At 37.8% G+C, this 13,411-nt stretch overlaps 2 protein-coding genes across 12 annotated transcripts in view; one reads left to right on the top strand and one right to left on the bottom strand.

Annotated features, from left to right (window-relative positions):
- The window catches only part of MARCHF1 (membrane associated ring-CH-type finger 1), an 891,585-nt gene extending 879,126 nt beyond the window's left edge, over nt 1-12,459 (top strand). For 8 of the 11 annotated variants that reach the window (XM_060653840.3, XM_060653837.3, XM_060653841.3 and 5 more), the window contains one exon: nt 7,893-12,459. In XM_060653840.3, coding sequence (XP_060509823.1) covers nt 7,893-8,191 — 299 coding nt within the window. In that variant the 3' untranslated portion in view covers nt 8,192-12,459. The other 3 variants (XM_060653842.3, XM_060653843.3, XM_060653836.3) reach the window with 3 other exon arrangements.
- TMA16 (translation machinery associated 16 homolog) overlaps nt 1-13,411 on the bottom strand; it is a 59,355-nt gene that overhangs the window by 15,486 nt on the left and 30,458 nt on the right. The window lies entirely within an intron of this gene.

The raw sequence follows: 13,411 nt of genomic DNA, 5'->3' as shown, positions 1-13,411 counted from the left end.
AGCCTGAATTTACTTTTAACGTCTGAAAAAACTGCAAAATTTAAAAGTCAAAATATTTTAAATCGATTTCAAAAACCTTCAAAAATATTGGAAGAGGAACAAATTGTCCTTCTTCAACCCGAACTGAGGTTGAATGTAAAACAGCAAAATTCTTTGAACTGTAATAACAATACTGAAAGGGAAAAAAAAAAATCCTTCATGTGTTTTTAATGGTTGTTCTTTTAGATTAAATAAGCCTGGTGCCCCAGATAGCTCTCTCTCTTCTCTCTCTGTTGCCTTTAATGACAAAAAAAAAAAAAAAAAAATCAAAGACTTGGTACTCGAAACTTTAACACACTCAATCACCCATTACTAACTCTAATTTGGGGGAACAACGTCTTCCTGCCTTATCTTTACATATTCTAGAAAAATGTTCCAGTATACTGTTTGTGTGTTGAAAACAAAACACAAAAATACAGACCAGGAAAACACAAGAATTTATACTATTCGAGAGACAGTAGGTGCAGAGTATTTTTTTTTAATGAAGTATATAGCTGATATACAATATTAGTTTCAGGTGTACGACATAGAGATTGGACAACTGTATACATTACAAAATGCTCACCGTAGTTGAGTGTGGTCACCATCTGTCACCACACTGAGCTGTTACAATCTGGTTGTGTTCCCTATGCTGTACTTTTCACCCCATGATTTACTTACAACTGGAGGTTTATACCTCCGTTCGCCTATTTCACCTTTCTCCCACCTCCTCCCCTCTGGCAACCACAGTTCTCTGTATCTATGAGTCTAGAGTCTATTTTCTGTTTTCAGTTTGTTTTGCTTGTTGTGTTTTAGATTCCACACAGAAGTGAAATCATATGGCAGGTGCAAATTTTAATCTCGCCCTAGAACTATGTAAATGTGTACACCACAAGGGGCTAGCATAACAAATCGAATTTTTTTTTTCATGCCTGCCCCACTTGTGAGCCTCTAAGCATCTCCAGGGCAGGGGCCATGCTTCATTATTCAGAGAGGATTTAATATGAGTAGAGGTTCAAAAAATGTTGCCAGCTGTGGCTGATCCCAGCAGACAGGCACGATGGCTGTGCCATACTCGTTAGCTGTTAACATCTGCTTCGAGTGGGTGTGAAAAATCACTTCCCAGCAATCCATATATTTTCCATTTGAGCACTGCTGTTTAAGCATTCCTTTTTAAAGTGAGTGTATGCACTGTTATTGTTAATAACCCAAAGATGATAAACACTGACTTGAGCTACGTGTCAGAAGCCCAGGCTTCTAGTTCTGCCCTTGGTCGCGGACTAGTTACGCTGAATAAAATAGTCACTCTGAAGCTCAGATTCCTCATCTGAAAAACGAAGTTGGACTGAATACCCCTCAAAGGTGCTTTCTGATACATTTTTCAAAGATACTATGAACTTGACCTTGCATCAGATAAATGGAAACATCGTGTTTATACAAATACCACACATATATATTTGTATAATTTATATATATTTATATATTCCTTTTTTTAATGTTTATTTATTTTGAGAAAGGAGAGAAGGTGAGCAGGGGAGGGGCAGAGAGAGAGAATCCCAAGCAGGCTCCATGCTGTCAGAGAAGAGCCAAGCCATGGGGCTCCAACTCACGGAACCGGGAGATCATGACCTGAGTGGAAATCAAGAGTTGAACGCTTAGACTGAGCCACCCAGGTGCCCCGATATTTGTATATTTCTTATATATACTCATACTTTTATATATTTTTGTATTTTTATCTTTACTCACAGTGAATACCACCATTAAAACAAGTTAAGGAAAATGTTACAAATGTGTGAGGTTTTTTTTTTTTTTTTTTTTTTTTTTTTTAATGATTTAAGCAACAGGAGAGAAATAACCAGGACAAAAGTAAAGGAGAAAACCATCTCCTTAGCCCCATCATTCACACACACCCTTACGCAAACACATTTCATAACTCTGCATAACCTAAGCACCCAGCCAAAAATATCCCAACTTACCAATGAGATGCTTTTTCTAAATATATATTGTCCCTGCAGCTGTTAAATGAGACAGGTTCTCTTCTGCTGTTTGGGGATTTTAAAAGCCTTTTTAGACACACTCCAGGTGTCTCCAGTTACATGATCTACACAAGATATGCAGAATACTTTGAGAATTCCAATTTAAAAGCAGGAAGAGATTTTAGGGATCACTGTTTTAAAGATGAGGAAGTAAGCAATTTGCCTCATCTTCAGCTTTATTATGAACACCCTCCCAGGAGCCTGTGGTTTACCCAATTTGAACAAGAAGCAAGATGTTACAGGTGACCCTGCATGTGTTTCTCCAGTGGAGAGAGCTGGGGACCCTGTTCTATTAAAAGAAACATATTTTCAGAGAAACAATATAGCTAGAAAATGAGTCTGGAAGAGTCTGAAAGTGGATACATCTCAGCTTACAAACCATTGTCATTGTGGTCTGAAAGTCTTGGCATAAATGTTTCCTAACAACACACAGTGAGATTTCTGAGCTTTTCTCCATGAAGGGAATTACCGATTGGGAAAGATGCCCAGAGGCCCAGAGTGAGGAGGTATAGTTCTAATTCCATTGGCCTGGCTGGCAGCTAACTGGACTTTCTCCTCGCCTAGTTGTGGAGGTTTTCATTGCCCTGGAGTCTGGAGTCCAGATGGGACATCTAAAGGTTGAAGCCCATTGAAGTTAGGTCTTAGTCATAGGCACCAGTGAAAGCTTTGCATTTAGTCTACAACTCTATCAGCGAAAGGTGTGTAGCATTTAAATCATCCAGATGGCAAAAATAACTTATATTTACATAGCACTTTCTATGTCAAGAACTACCCATTTAACCTACACTAGCAACCTTGTGAGGTAAATACTACCAATATCTGCATTTTTAACTGATATATCAGTTATCTTTTGCTACATAGCAGACTATCCCAAAACTTACTAACTTAAAACCACAAGCATTTATTTCACTCCCAATTCTGCAGATCGGTTGGGCATTCCTCCTGGCCAGGACCTGGCTGGCTGTTCTCTGCAGCATCCACGTATGTGTCTACAAACAGCTGGCACACTGGCTGTCTGCTGTATAATCAAGGCTGGCCTCCTCCAAATGCCTGGCAATGGGCATGCAATTGGTTGGATGACAGAAACAACTGAGCTGTGTTTTTCGTCACACAGGACCTGTTGGCCCTGTCTTCTTCCCATGGCAAGTGCAGTGTTTAAACAAGTAGCAAGAGGGTAAACCACACACACAATGGGAACACTTTTGAAGTTTCTGTTGTGCCCTATTTGCTATTGTCCTGTTGGCCCAAACCAGTCATGTGGCCACAGCCAGAGTCAATGAGGGAGGGGGTGGATACCCAAGGACACGGTGACAGGGAGGCGTGAGCCAAGTGGGAGTATTTTTGAACAAGCTACTAAAGATGAGGAAACTGAGACCAAAGAGAATACCAGGTAACAGGCTGTCAATACCTGAAGGAAATGAAATAGCACTCTGAATTAGGACAGATGAAGATATAAAGACTGGAGTGACTGATTCTTGGGAATAAAACCCATGATCCTTAAGAATGGGTGTGGACTTTACACAGGAAAACAGCCTTTGAGAAGCATAATAAGGAACATCCTATTGGGGTCTGGTCTGCAAAGAAATTGAATAAAAGTTTGAATCCTTTGGGATCAGGGTATTAGCCAGGAAGGAGGGCCTTCTGGGAGTGAAGATGTTATAAAGAAGGGAAGAGATGGTCAGTGGCAGTGGTCCTGTTGACCAATAAATTCTAGTCTCAGGTTCCTGAAGGGGAAATGCCCTTAAATAGTCCCAATCCATGTCTACTTACCCAGCCCCAATGGAGAATAGAGTGAGGAATATCTGGAAGACCTTTTTATGTGAGAAAATAATTTATAAATTTTATTCTTTCATTCATTTTTATTTTTATTCAAGTATTTATAGAACTTTACCTAGAGTCCCCAGTTTTCCTCTCTGGCTTGCTAGAAAAATCTTGCACAGATTCAGATTCCCAAGAGTCTATGATGAGCTGAAAGGCCCATTTGCTTTTCTTTGTCTAGAGTGCTTTTATTTGCTCTTTGAATATAAATTTCCCTACAGATTGTGGGCTGATTTCTGTGGCTCTGGTAGCACCACACATTCATCAAACTCTACTATGCAAAATCTTCAATACCATAACCCAGGACGAATCTACAGACCACCTTAAGCCTTTCACAGAAGACCTCCTAGCATGTTGGTTGTTTGGCTGGCCCTCCAGTACCGCATCATACACATGCCCTTACAGAAAGGAGGCCTGGACATTTACCCATGGGATACAGGTGTGCTGTTTCTTAGGGACACATGCACCCCCATGTTTATAGCAGCACTATCAACAATAGCCAAAGTATGGAAAGAGCCCAAATGTCCGTCGATGGATGAATGGATAAAGAAGAGGTGGTATATATATATGTATACACACACACACACACACACACACACACACAATGGAGTATTACTCGGCAATCAAAAAGCATGAAATCTTGCCATTTGCAACTACGTGGATGCAACTGGAGGGTATTACGCTAAGTGAAATTAGAGAAAGACAAAAATCATATGACTTCACTCATATGAGGACAAGAGACAAAACAGATGAACATAAGGGAAGGGAAACATAAATAATATAAAAACAGGAAGGGGGACAAAACAGAAGAGACTCATAAATATGGAGAACAAACAGGGTTGCTGGAGGGATTGTGGGAGGGGGGATGGGCTAAATGGGTAAGGGGCATTAAGGAATCTACTCCTGAAATCATTGTTTCACTATATGCTAACTAATTTGGATGTAAATTTTAAAAAATAAGAAAATTAAAAAAAAAAAAAGAGGAGGCCTGGAAGAATCTAATAATCATATGTTGAGATTGCTTGAGAATGTACTGGCCATTCGTGGAGGATTGGCATGACAATATGGACAGTGAATGAGTCAGGTTTACCTATTATAGGGGACAAGAGAAGACTTCCATTTCCTTAGAAAATGGTTGTGGACAGAACATCTGCTCTTCCAAGCTCCTCCAATTCTTACCCAAGAATTTCCAAGCAAGTTTCCTGTTAATGTTTAAAAGGTAGAGATACAGAGAGTTTATTCCTAAGCCTACAGAAATTTCTGAAGAAAGATCCCAAGCACAAAGGCAAAACTACAGATAGATCCTTGGGCTTCAGAGAAATGAACAGATGGTTGAATTGCCTCAAGTTGAATTTCAAATTCCTCTTCCAAACTGGCAGGTAGAAACAACTTTGAGCTCTTGGCATTTCCAAGTTCAGGTTCCAGCTTCAAATATATATTAGTGAGGACCAAGAATTACTTGTTTACACAAAGGATCCACAAGGAACAAGACTTTGTGCCTTCACTTTTCTACCACCCTTATTGTGTACATTCTTTCTTCTTTACAGAAGACACCATAGAACTGAGGAGTCCAACAAGGTTGAGCATGAAGACAAATTACTAAGTCTCGATAAAAGGAGGTAAATACATCTTGCCAATGGAAACATTCTTGGAAATTCACTTAGCCCCATGTTATTATCTCCTCTCACAATGTCCTTTAGGTGAATTTTCCAAGGTAAAATCTTATAACTGCTCAATAATATCTTTATAGAAAACAAAAATCGTGCCCACTTAGTCAAAACCAAAGAGAAAGATCAGGCTGTCTCTGAGAGAAGATGTCACGTGGACAGTGGGTTTGTACCCAAATGACTTCTGGATGTAGGGTAGGGGGATATTACACACTCTAAACTGTTGATGGATGTACTGGGAGCCCTGACTTCCCAAACCTACGAAGGAAATGACTGGAGGAGACAAAATCAATTCAGAGAACATTGTGAAAGAAAGTGGAGGAACCAGACTGTCTCCCAGAATTAGAGAAAATGGCCCAGATTCCCAAGTATATTATGGTTTCCAGCCATTATTTCAGGAAGGAGAGGTAGGACAAGAGTGGATTCTTCATATTATCCACCAATGAAAGCAGGGCTTCATGGACAAGTGAAGAAAGGCTGTCACCTCTGGTTATATTAAAAAGACTGAGGCAAAGCAATCCAAGTTGGAACTTCAAAAGCTTTCATTCATCCTTGAAATAGCTACTGAGCAAGGCACTGTGGAAAATTAAGACCAACCTGACATAAATTCTGTGCTTGTCAAGATTATGGTGTACCAAAGTAAAAATAACTTGTTAGAAAGTTAACACATGCCACAAGTGGAAGAAATAACATGAAACTGGAAGAATGCGGGTTTATTTCCAGCTGGAAATTACTTCTTAGTTGGCTTTTGTGGAACAGTAGACATGCAGAAGCACGGAAGGAAAACCGAGAGAAGAAATATCATGGACAAAGCCTCAGAAATCGAAAACCTCCAGACTCTTAGAACAGCTGGTAGTTTGATTTAGCAAACAGAGGGGAAAGTTAGATGTAACCCATGGGGACTTCTCCCCAAATGGGAGCTAAAGCACGTCTTTTCCAGCTTGTCTGTGGTTAAAACATTCCAAACACATAGAAACTACGGATCAATATAGTAGCCAAGAGCAAAAATCTTTCTAAATTTGGAGAACTTCAAGATGTCTGATCTGCGTACTGAATCTTCCCTGCAATTAAGAAGCTTAAATGATTATCTTCTACACGAATTCTCAACCTCAGCACTACTGACATTTTGGGCTAGATAATTCTTTGTTGGGGGGGGGGGGTGGTGCTATCCTACGCACTATAGGATGTTTATGCAGCATCTGTGGCCTCTATTTACTAAAAGTCAGTAGCACCCCACCCCAACACCAGGTGTAATAAACAGTATCTGCAGACATTCCCAATGTCCCCTGGGAAACAAAACTTGCCCTTGTTGAGAACCACTGGTCTACCCTCGGTCTGTGTGTCAGATTGTTCTCCTTGCATAGGTAGAACTAAGGTAAGAGCTGAACAAGCCCTTGTGTCTGTTTTCTTACAGAAGCATAAAGCATATGTCACTGTTACAAAATATAGGTAGGACTTCTTATAACTTTATCCATTGGTATAAGTAAATAACCCAAAATAGAATCAGAAACTCTCATAAACTAGGATTTCTAACCAACTCTTCCTGGCCCAACATACTAAAGCCTTTCACATGAACGTAGATGGCTATTATACCCTCCACACATACTGATGTTGGCAAGAGATGGACTCCTGACTGTCATGTATTTAACATTCATAATATTGTTGTAGCTCCAGAAACTCTTGTGAAATAGTTTTAAAAATTGTGAAAGACAGTTTGTAGTTATGATGGTGGAAATTAAGAGAAAATACTGATATGTAAGAAAGTGGTTCTCAGCGACAGAAAGACTTATGAAACAAAAATGACTAAAACACTAAATTTTATGCATGCCTATACTCAGGAATTGTTTCTGGTGAGATGTGACAGCTTCTTTCTTTCACATTTATTTAATTTTAAAGAGAATGAGGGTGGGGAGGGGGACCTGAATGTACAATCCTATAAAGGTACCTATTACTTTACCTTTAAAAGATTTTAAGGTGGACCTTTAAGGTTTTAGGTAAGGTAAAATCCTTTAAAAGAATTTTAAACTGACTCTTTCACTTAGTATGTTCACTATAAGGAATAAATGTCAAAGTAAGTATCTAAAGTCTAATGTCACATACTTGATGCTATAAGGAGAAATAAGACCATTATAGTGGTAGGTGAGCTCCTTCATGTAGACTTTCAACAGTACCTTTAAAAGAGTTGAAAGCAATTAAGCAATTCTGGTTAGAATTTTACTGCCTGTTAACAATATATTTCTTATCCACAAAATTTAGTAGGCAGGCATGGTCTTTTGAAGGAGTCATAGAAAAAAAAAATTACCAAGTCCATTGATAACAACTTGGTGATAACATTCTCTTTTTTATTTCAAAGGTGTTCTTGAATGGCCATTTTGGACAAAACTGGTTGTGGTGGCCATTGGCTTCACGGGAGGTCTTGTCTTCATGTACGTACAGTGTAAAGTCTACGTTCAGTTATGGCGCAGGCTGAAGGCCTACAACCGTGTGATCTTTGTGCAAAATTGCCCAGACACTGCCAAAAAGCAGGAGAAGAATTTCTCGTGTAACATAAACACGGACATCAAAGATGCTGTGGTGGTGCCTGTATCACAAACGGGTACAAATTCACTGCCATCTGCAGAGGGAGGCCCCCCTGAGGTCATCCCGGTGTGACACAAACAGTTGGGAGTTTCTTCACTGAAGGGTATCTTTCTAGCCCTTAGCCACTACAAATGACAGAAGTGATCCTGAATCATTCACTCCTTTATCTTCTCCTTTCTCCTACTGACTCATTCTTCCTTACTTTGCTCAAAAAAGGAAAGGACCAAAAGGCACCGATGACCAGGATCCCATGAAGCAGTCCAAAGTGTGATACAGAAATGTGAAAAATTGGCTAGAGGTGATTTCTAAGACAATTAAGAACCAATGGAGCGAGGGATGCTTTCAGGCAATGACGAAAGACTACATGGACACATGCATCTTCAGGATAGCAGGACAAAGTTTAAGAATACAGACTTGAATTGCAATGTGTATTTCTTCTAAGGCCTTGTAATGTTAACTCTCTCATCCAGAAATAAGAAACATACTTGGTTTTAAGCTTGAAATTGTCTACATTATCCTTACGTCATATCAGAAGCAAACTTGGGAGGATGCATATTTTGATATTTATACTTTGGACGGCTAACAGATTTTTATGGCTATAGTGGAGTCCAGTTGTTTTAACAGATGCATGTTTTTAAAATAGATGCAATACACATTTGAAGAGATCAATACTTAGAATTATGTTTAAGTCATGAGCAAAAGATTTTCAGAGGTTTTGGGGTGTAATTAGCACTGTTAAATACCTACAGAAGTTGAAATCAACTATCAGGCTCTATATTTTATCTCGTCCCTCTTAAAACAGTGTTGTCCAACAGATATATAACATGAGCCACAAACGCAGGACATATCATATGCATACATTTTAAACTTTCTAGCAGCCCCATTAGAAAAAGTAAAACTAAATGAAATGTTTATATTTTATTTAACACTATATATCATCATTTCAACATGTCATCAGTATTAAAATTGAGATATTTTACATCTTTTTCTTATGAACCAAGTCTTCAAAATCCAGTATGTATTTTGTCTTTACAACGTATCTTCATTTGAATTAACTGTACTGGATAGCACAGCCCTAAAATTAGAGGCAGGACCTCTGCTTCATCGAACAGTTGAATATTTAAAAACAACAGCTCAATTCATTCTTTTATTCAGAGTCTCTCAAATATTACAGTTTTATTAAGCACTTACATTCATCAAATTAAACAGCCTGAGTTAGGTGAACTTACCATTTCTCTAAAAGGTAAAAAAAAAAAAAAAAAAAAAAAAAAGTAGGGAAGGATGAAATGATCTGTGGCAAAGTTCTGAAATTAGCTTGTTTGCTACTATGAAGCACAGATGATAAGGAAACAGAAATTAAATATTTTTCTTAGGTCAAATGTGTAAGTTTTTTTTTTTTTTTTTAATCCACAAGTGGTATCAACTTGACAGAGGAGTAGTTATGACTAAGCATTTAGACTCTGTTTGAAAAAGCTGACAGCATTTCCCTGCTCAGCTGGGAAGTAAAGATACTGAATAGATTTTGTGATAAGTAATAAACTGAGTTGTTGAGGTTTGATATGCAGCTGATTATCGTGCTCCTTGCATATTCATGTAAAACTGAAGCGTGGATGATAGATTCTGCAGTGAGCTAGATTAATGATTATAGATGTAGTGACCTGTCAAAGAAAGAGGTTCTACATTTTAAAAGGTGATTTATTTTTGTTAGCTGTCATATTTATTATTGTGAAAAGGCAACTGTGATGGCCATAAGAACCAAAGCATGGGTATCGCATTGCACAAACCTGGGTATCACATCGATGCACTTTGTAATTATCAGTGTGCTTGTTCTTCACGGATTATCATATAAGAAAGGAAAAGGAAATAACCTTTTAATGAGGAGAAAGATATGAATATTAGTAGTGGCTGACACTTAGTCCAAATAGTCCCAATTCCTAGAAATAAAGAAAAGGTAAACAATGTCGTGTGTGTGTGTGTGTGTGTGGTGTGTGTGTGTGTGATTTCATGTATGTACATGAGAAAAGTGGTAAGGTTTTTGGTCAGTCAGGAAACAAAAGGTTTAAAACATCTTTCTTAAAACTTGTTATGGAGGGTATGGAATAAAGGCACAGGGAAGACCCAGTTGAAGTTAACGAAAGTGTACCAAAATTTCTGCACAAATAAGGGTAAAAGTGGTGTAATAAAAAATTAATGAACTTTAAACAGACTAAAATTTGTATTAACTTCCTCTTAAATTTCTATTTTAAAGTTTTAAGATAAATACTCATGAATAGAAGCTTTGGGTGATTTAACCATGGCATATCACCCAATAGATTAACCTTGATTCAATTTTTCTGTTAATTGCCCTAAGCTTTTTACTAATCCATTTCTCCAGGAGCTTAGCAATGGGAACAAGTTGTTTACATATATTCCCTGGGGGGGGGGGGGGGGCTGGGGGGGGTAGGAAGTGGGAGGGAATCTGTCACCAGCAAGCAATGAAATGTTATCTCTTTTGTCTGCTCTGGAAGGAAAATGATTACTTTAATTACCACCAAAAATACTATTTAAATTCTGTACAAATCTAAAGATTGGTAAATGCATAGCTCATTTCTCAATGGGAGAGGACTGGCTAATAGGCCTTGTTTATTAAGGGTCACACCTAACACTAAGAAAACATTTCTAGAATTAAAAGATCAGCATTACTGTCTTAACAAGAAAATATGACATAGTGTTTTAAGATCATACCTAAATTCTCAAAATTAACTTACAAAAGCCTTGACTTTCTTGTAATGAGAATATAATAATATATATAGCTCCCTAGAAGGTTAACAGCTTTTTATTCTGCTGTTATTCTTCTGAACTTCATATATAAACCCTGAACTCCCGAATTTAAATCTTTTACAAAGTTTTCCTATAATGGCTGTTTATAGTTCAAACAATCTGAAATAATTACATGCATTTAAAACCTAATGTTGATTTCCTTTCATATTCTGTGTGGCAACTGCCCTTTCAGTGAAAGGATTTGGCTTTGTGACAATACTGTTGTGGACTGGATATACCCTTCAAAAACTACTCTCCAGGCTGACAGTTTTTTTGAAGCATGTTTTCCTGCTCATGTAAAAAAACGGAATTGAAACAAAGGACTGAAATTGAAGAATGGCAACACAATTGTTAAAAATCTTGGCTTTTTATAATCATGCATTTGGTAGTATCAATACCATAAACTACAGACATTTACGTTGTTAATTTTTAAAAGAACTCTCACTTTCATTGTATCAAAGATTGAATTGTAAAGGAATGAAATTCCAGTTATTTTTTCAAAGAGTGAAGTCCAAAAGGCAATTAAGCTTGAGAACAAACACAAGTAAAACAAAAGTGAAAAAAAATCCAAACAAAAATGATCCCATCAACCTGGGATATAGCAGTGGACACATTGAAGATAGGTGTATATTGAAGAAGTGTTTTAAAATATCCCCGGCTTGAATCTCACTCTGAGCTGCTATTACATGTGATTATTGCCCCAGAGATAGCCTCGTTTATTTTGTTATGCAAAAGGTCCCTGGGTACCCCTAAAACATCTACTGTTTGGCTGGAAAATTAGCTCATTAGAGCAATGACATCATTAAGAGACGGTAATTGCCAAGGGGGTGTGGTGGGGAAGATTATTCCATTTGACTGACAGTTTACCTTTCCTTACCTTGCCAATGAATATTTCGGAACAAAGTAGAGCTCTTTAAACTTATTATTCATTATTGTAGTTGTTATATAATAATTGTGAAAGACTTACACTTTAATTAAGAAAGATAAAAACCTTTTTTTTCTTAAGTCAGCCCAAAGGTGCTATTTTACATATCAATACAGCTGAAAGGAAGTGCTGTTATTTTGGGCTGCAATGTTTCCTCCAAATCTGAAGCCCATTTTGAAATTGGATATCACATTTAAAACAAACGAGGAAAAATTATTTTAACTGTGTGCAATTTTTGAGATTGAGCATTTGTACTTTTTTGGTTTTATCTAATTCTCTTGCATTAACAACTTACTGTTTTGTGAATAATGTGTACTGAGATGAATTAAGGAAAAGAAAATAATTATCTGTGAAAGAAAGACTTTGTATATTAAACAAGTGACCTAAATTTTTGTTGTGGTTTCTGTACTCTTTGCCTAATTTACCAGGATTTCTGCAGGTTTGTATCTGCAACATTCAAAAAATCTTGAGTTGTTAAGATTTTATAACAGTCTGGATGTTTAAGCAGCTTCTGAACAGATTCATAGTTACTTTAAAGCCAGCACAGGCGGATTCACCCTGATATTACAGAAAGGAATAAAGAGGTGCATTAACAGGGGAAAACCAATAGAAATAATCTAAACAGATTTTCAAAACCTGTTAAAAACAAACAAACAAACAAACAAAAAAACAAAACAGCAAAACCTCTAGAAGAAAAATCATAATGTAAAGAAAGGACTGTCTCATAAATAAGGCTTGGATATACAAAAGAATTTAACAGTATTTGTCTACTCAGACATAATAAAATAGTAAATTTAGATAATTTCATACATACTATATAATAGGAGAAAGACTGTGGAATCAATTTCTAATCTATGATGTTTGCTGGTAAGAGAAGAAAATGTCTCTCTCCAAAGCCCCAACTTCTAAACCTGAATTCAGGGTAAACCCACTGCCTAGCCCAAGGCCACCTCCAGGTCATTCTGGTAGACTAATTGTGCTCATTCTGCCTCATTGGATATCCACTTATAGTCTCCTCGCACCTCCTGAATTACAGCAAATACTCCTGGATCACAAGTCATTGTCACTGTGTGTTCAGCTAATGGTCCTAAAACTGGGAGATGTGATAGAGATACCAAAGGAAGCAAGAGAATGGGAAGAAATACTTGGAACTCAGGGAAAGGGCAATGCAGGCAATGGGAACAATAACCAAAGTCCCAAGTGGTTGTCAAGCAAGATTCAGCTACCGTAGAAACAGCAAGCCCTTGTTAGGGTCACAAAGTTTCTTACTTACAGTGATAGCAGAAGAAAGACAAACCACCAGTAGCCCCATGAGTCCTGTCCCAAGAAAAGACTCAAAAAGAGGGGGCATGAGACATGAAAGAGGACACTATAATGCAACAGAAAGGGTGGGGCACCTTGTTGCTGAGATACTAATTCCATGTTGTAGCTAAGCAACTTTGTGGCCTGCAGCTCTGCCCTAAAGGGACTCAAAATGGAAAGTCTCATACTTCATCAAAATCTGGAGGCAAGGACAACTGTCTCACATCTTCTCTGGGAGACAGGGAGGCATACATGAAGTGGCCCAT

The sequence above is a fragment of the Panthera onca genome, chromosome B1 (assembly GCF_046562875.1).
Source record: "Panthera onca isolate mPanOnc1 chromosome B1, mPanOnc1 haplotype 2, whole genome shotgun sequence".
NCBI classification, from domain to species: Eukaryota; Metazoa; Chordata; class Mammalia; order Carnivora; family Felidae; genus Panthera; species Panthera onca.
This window is presented reverse-complemented; position numbering and strand designations above follow the sequence as displayed.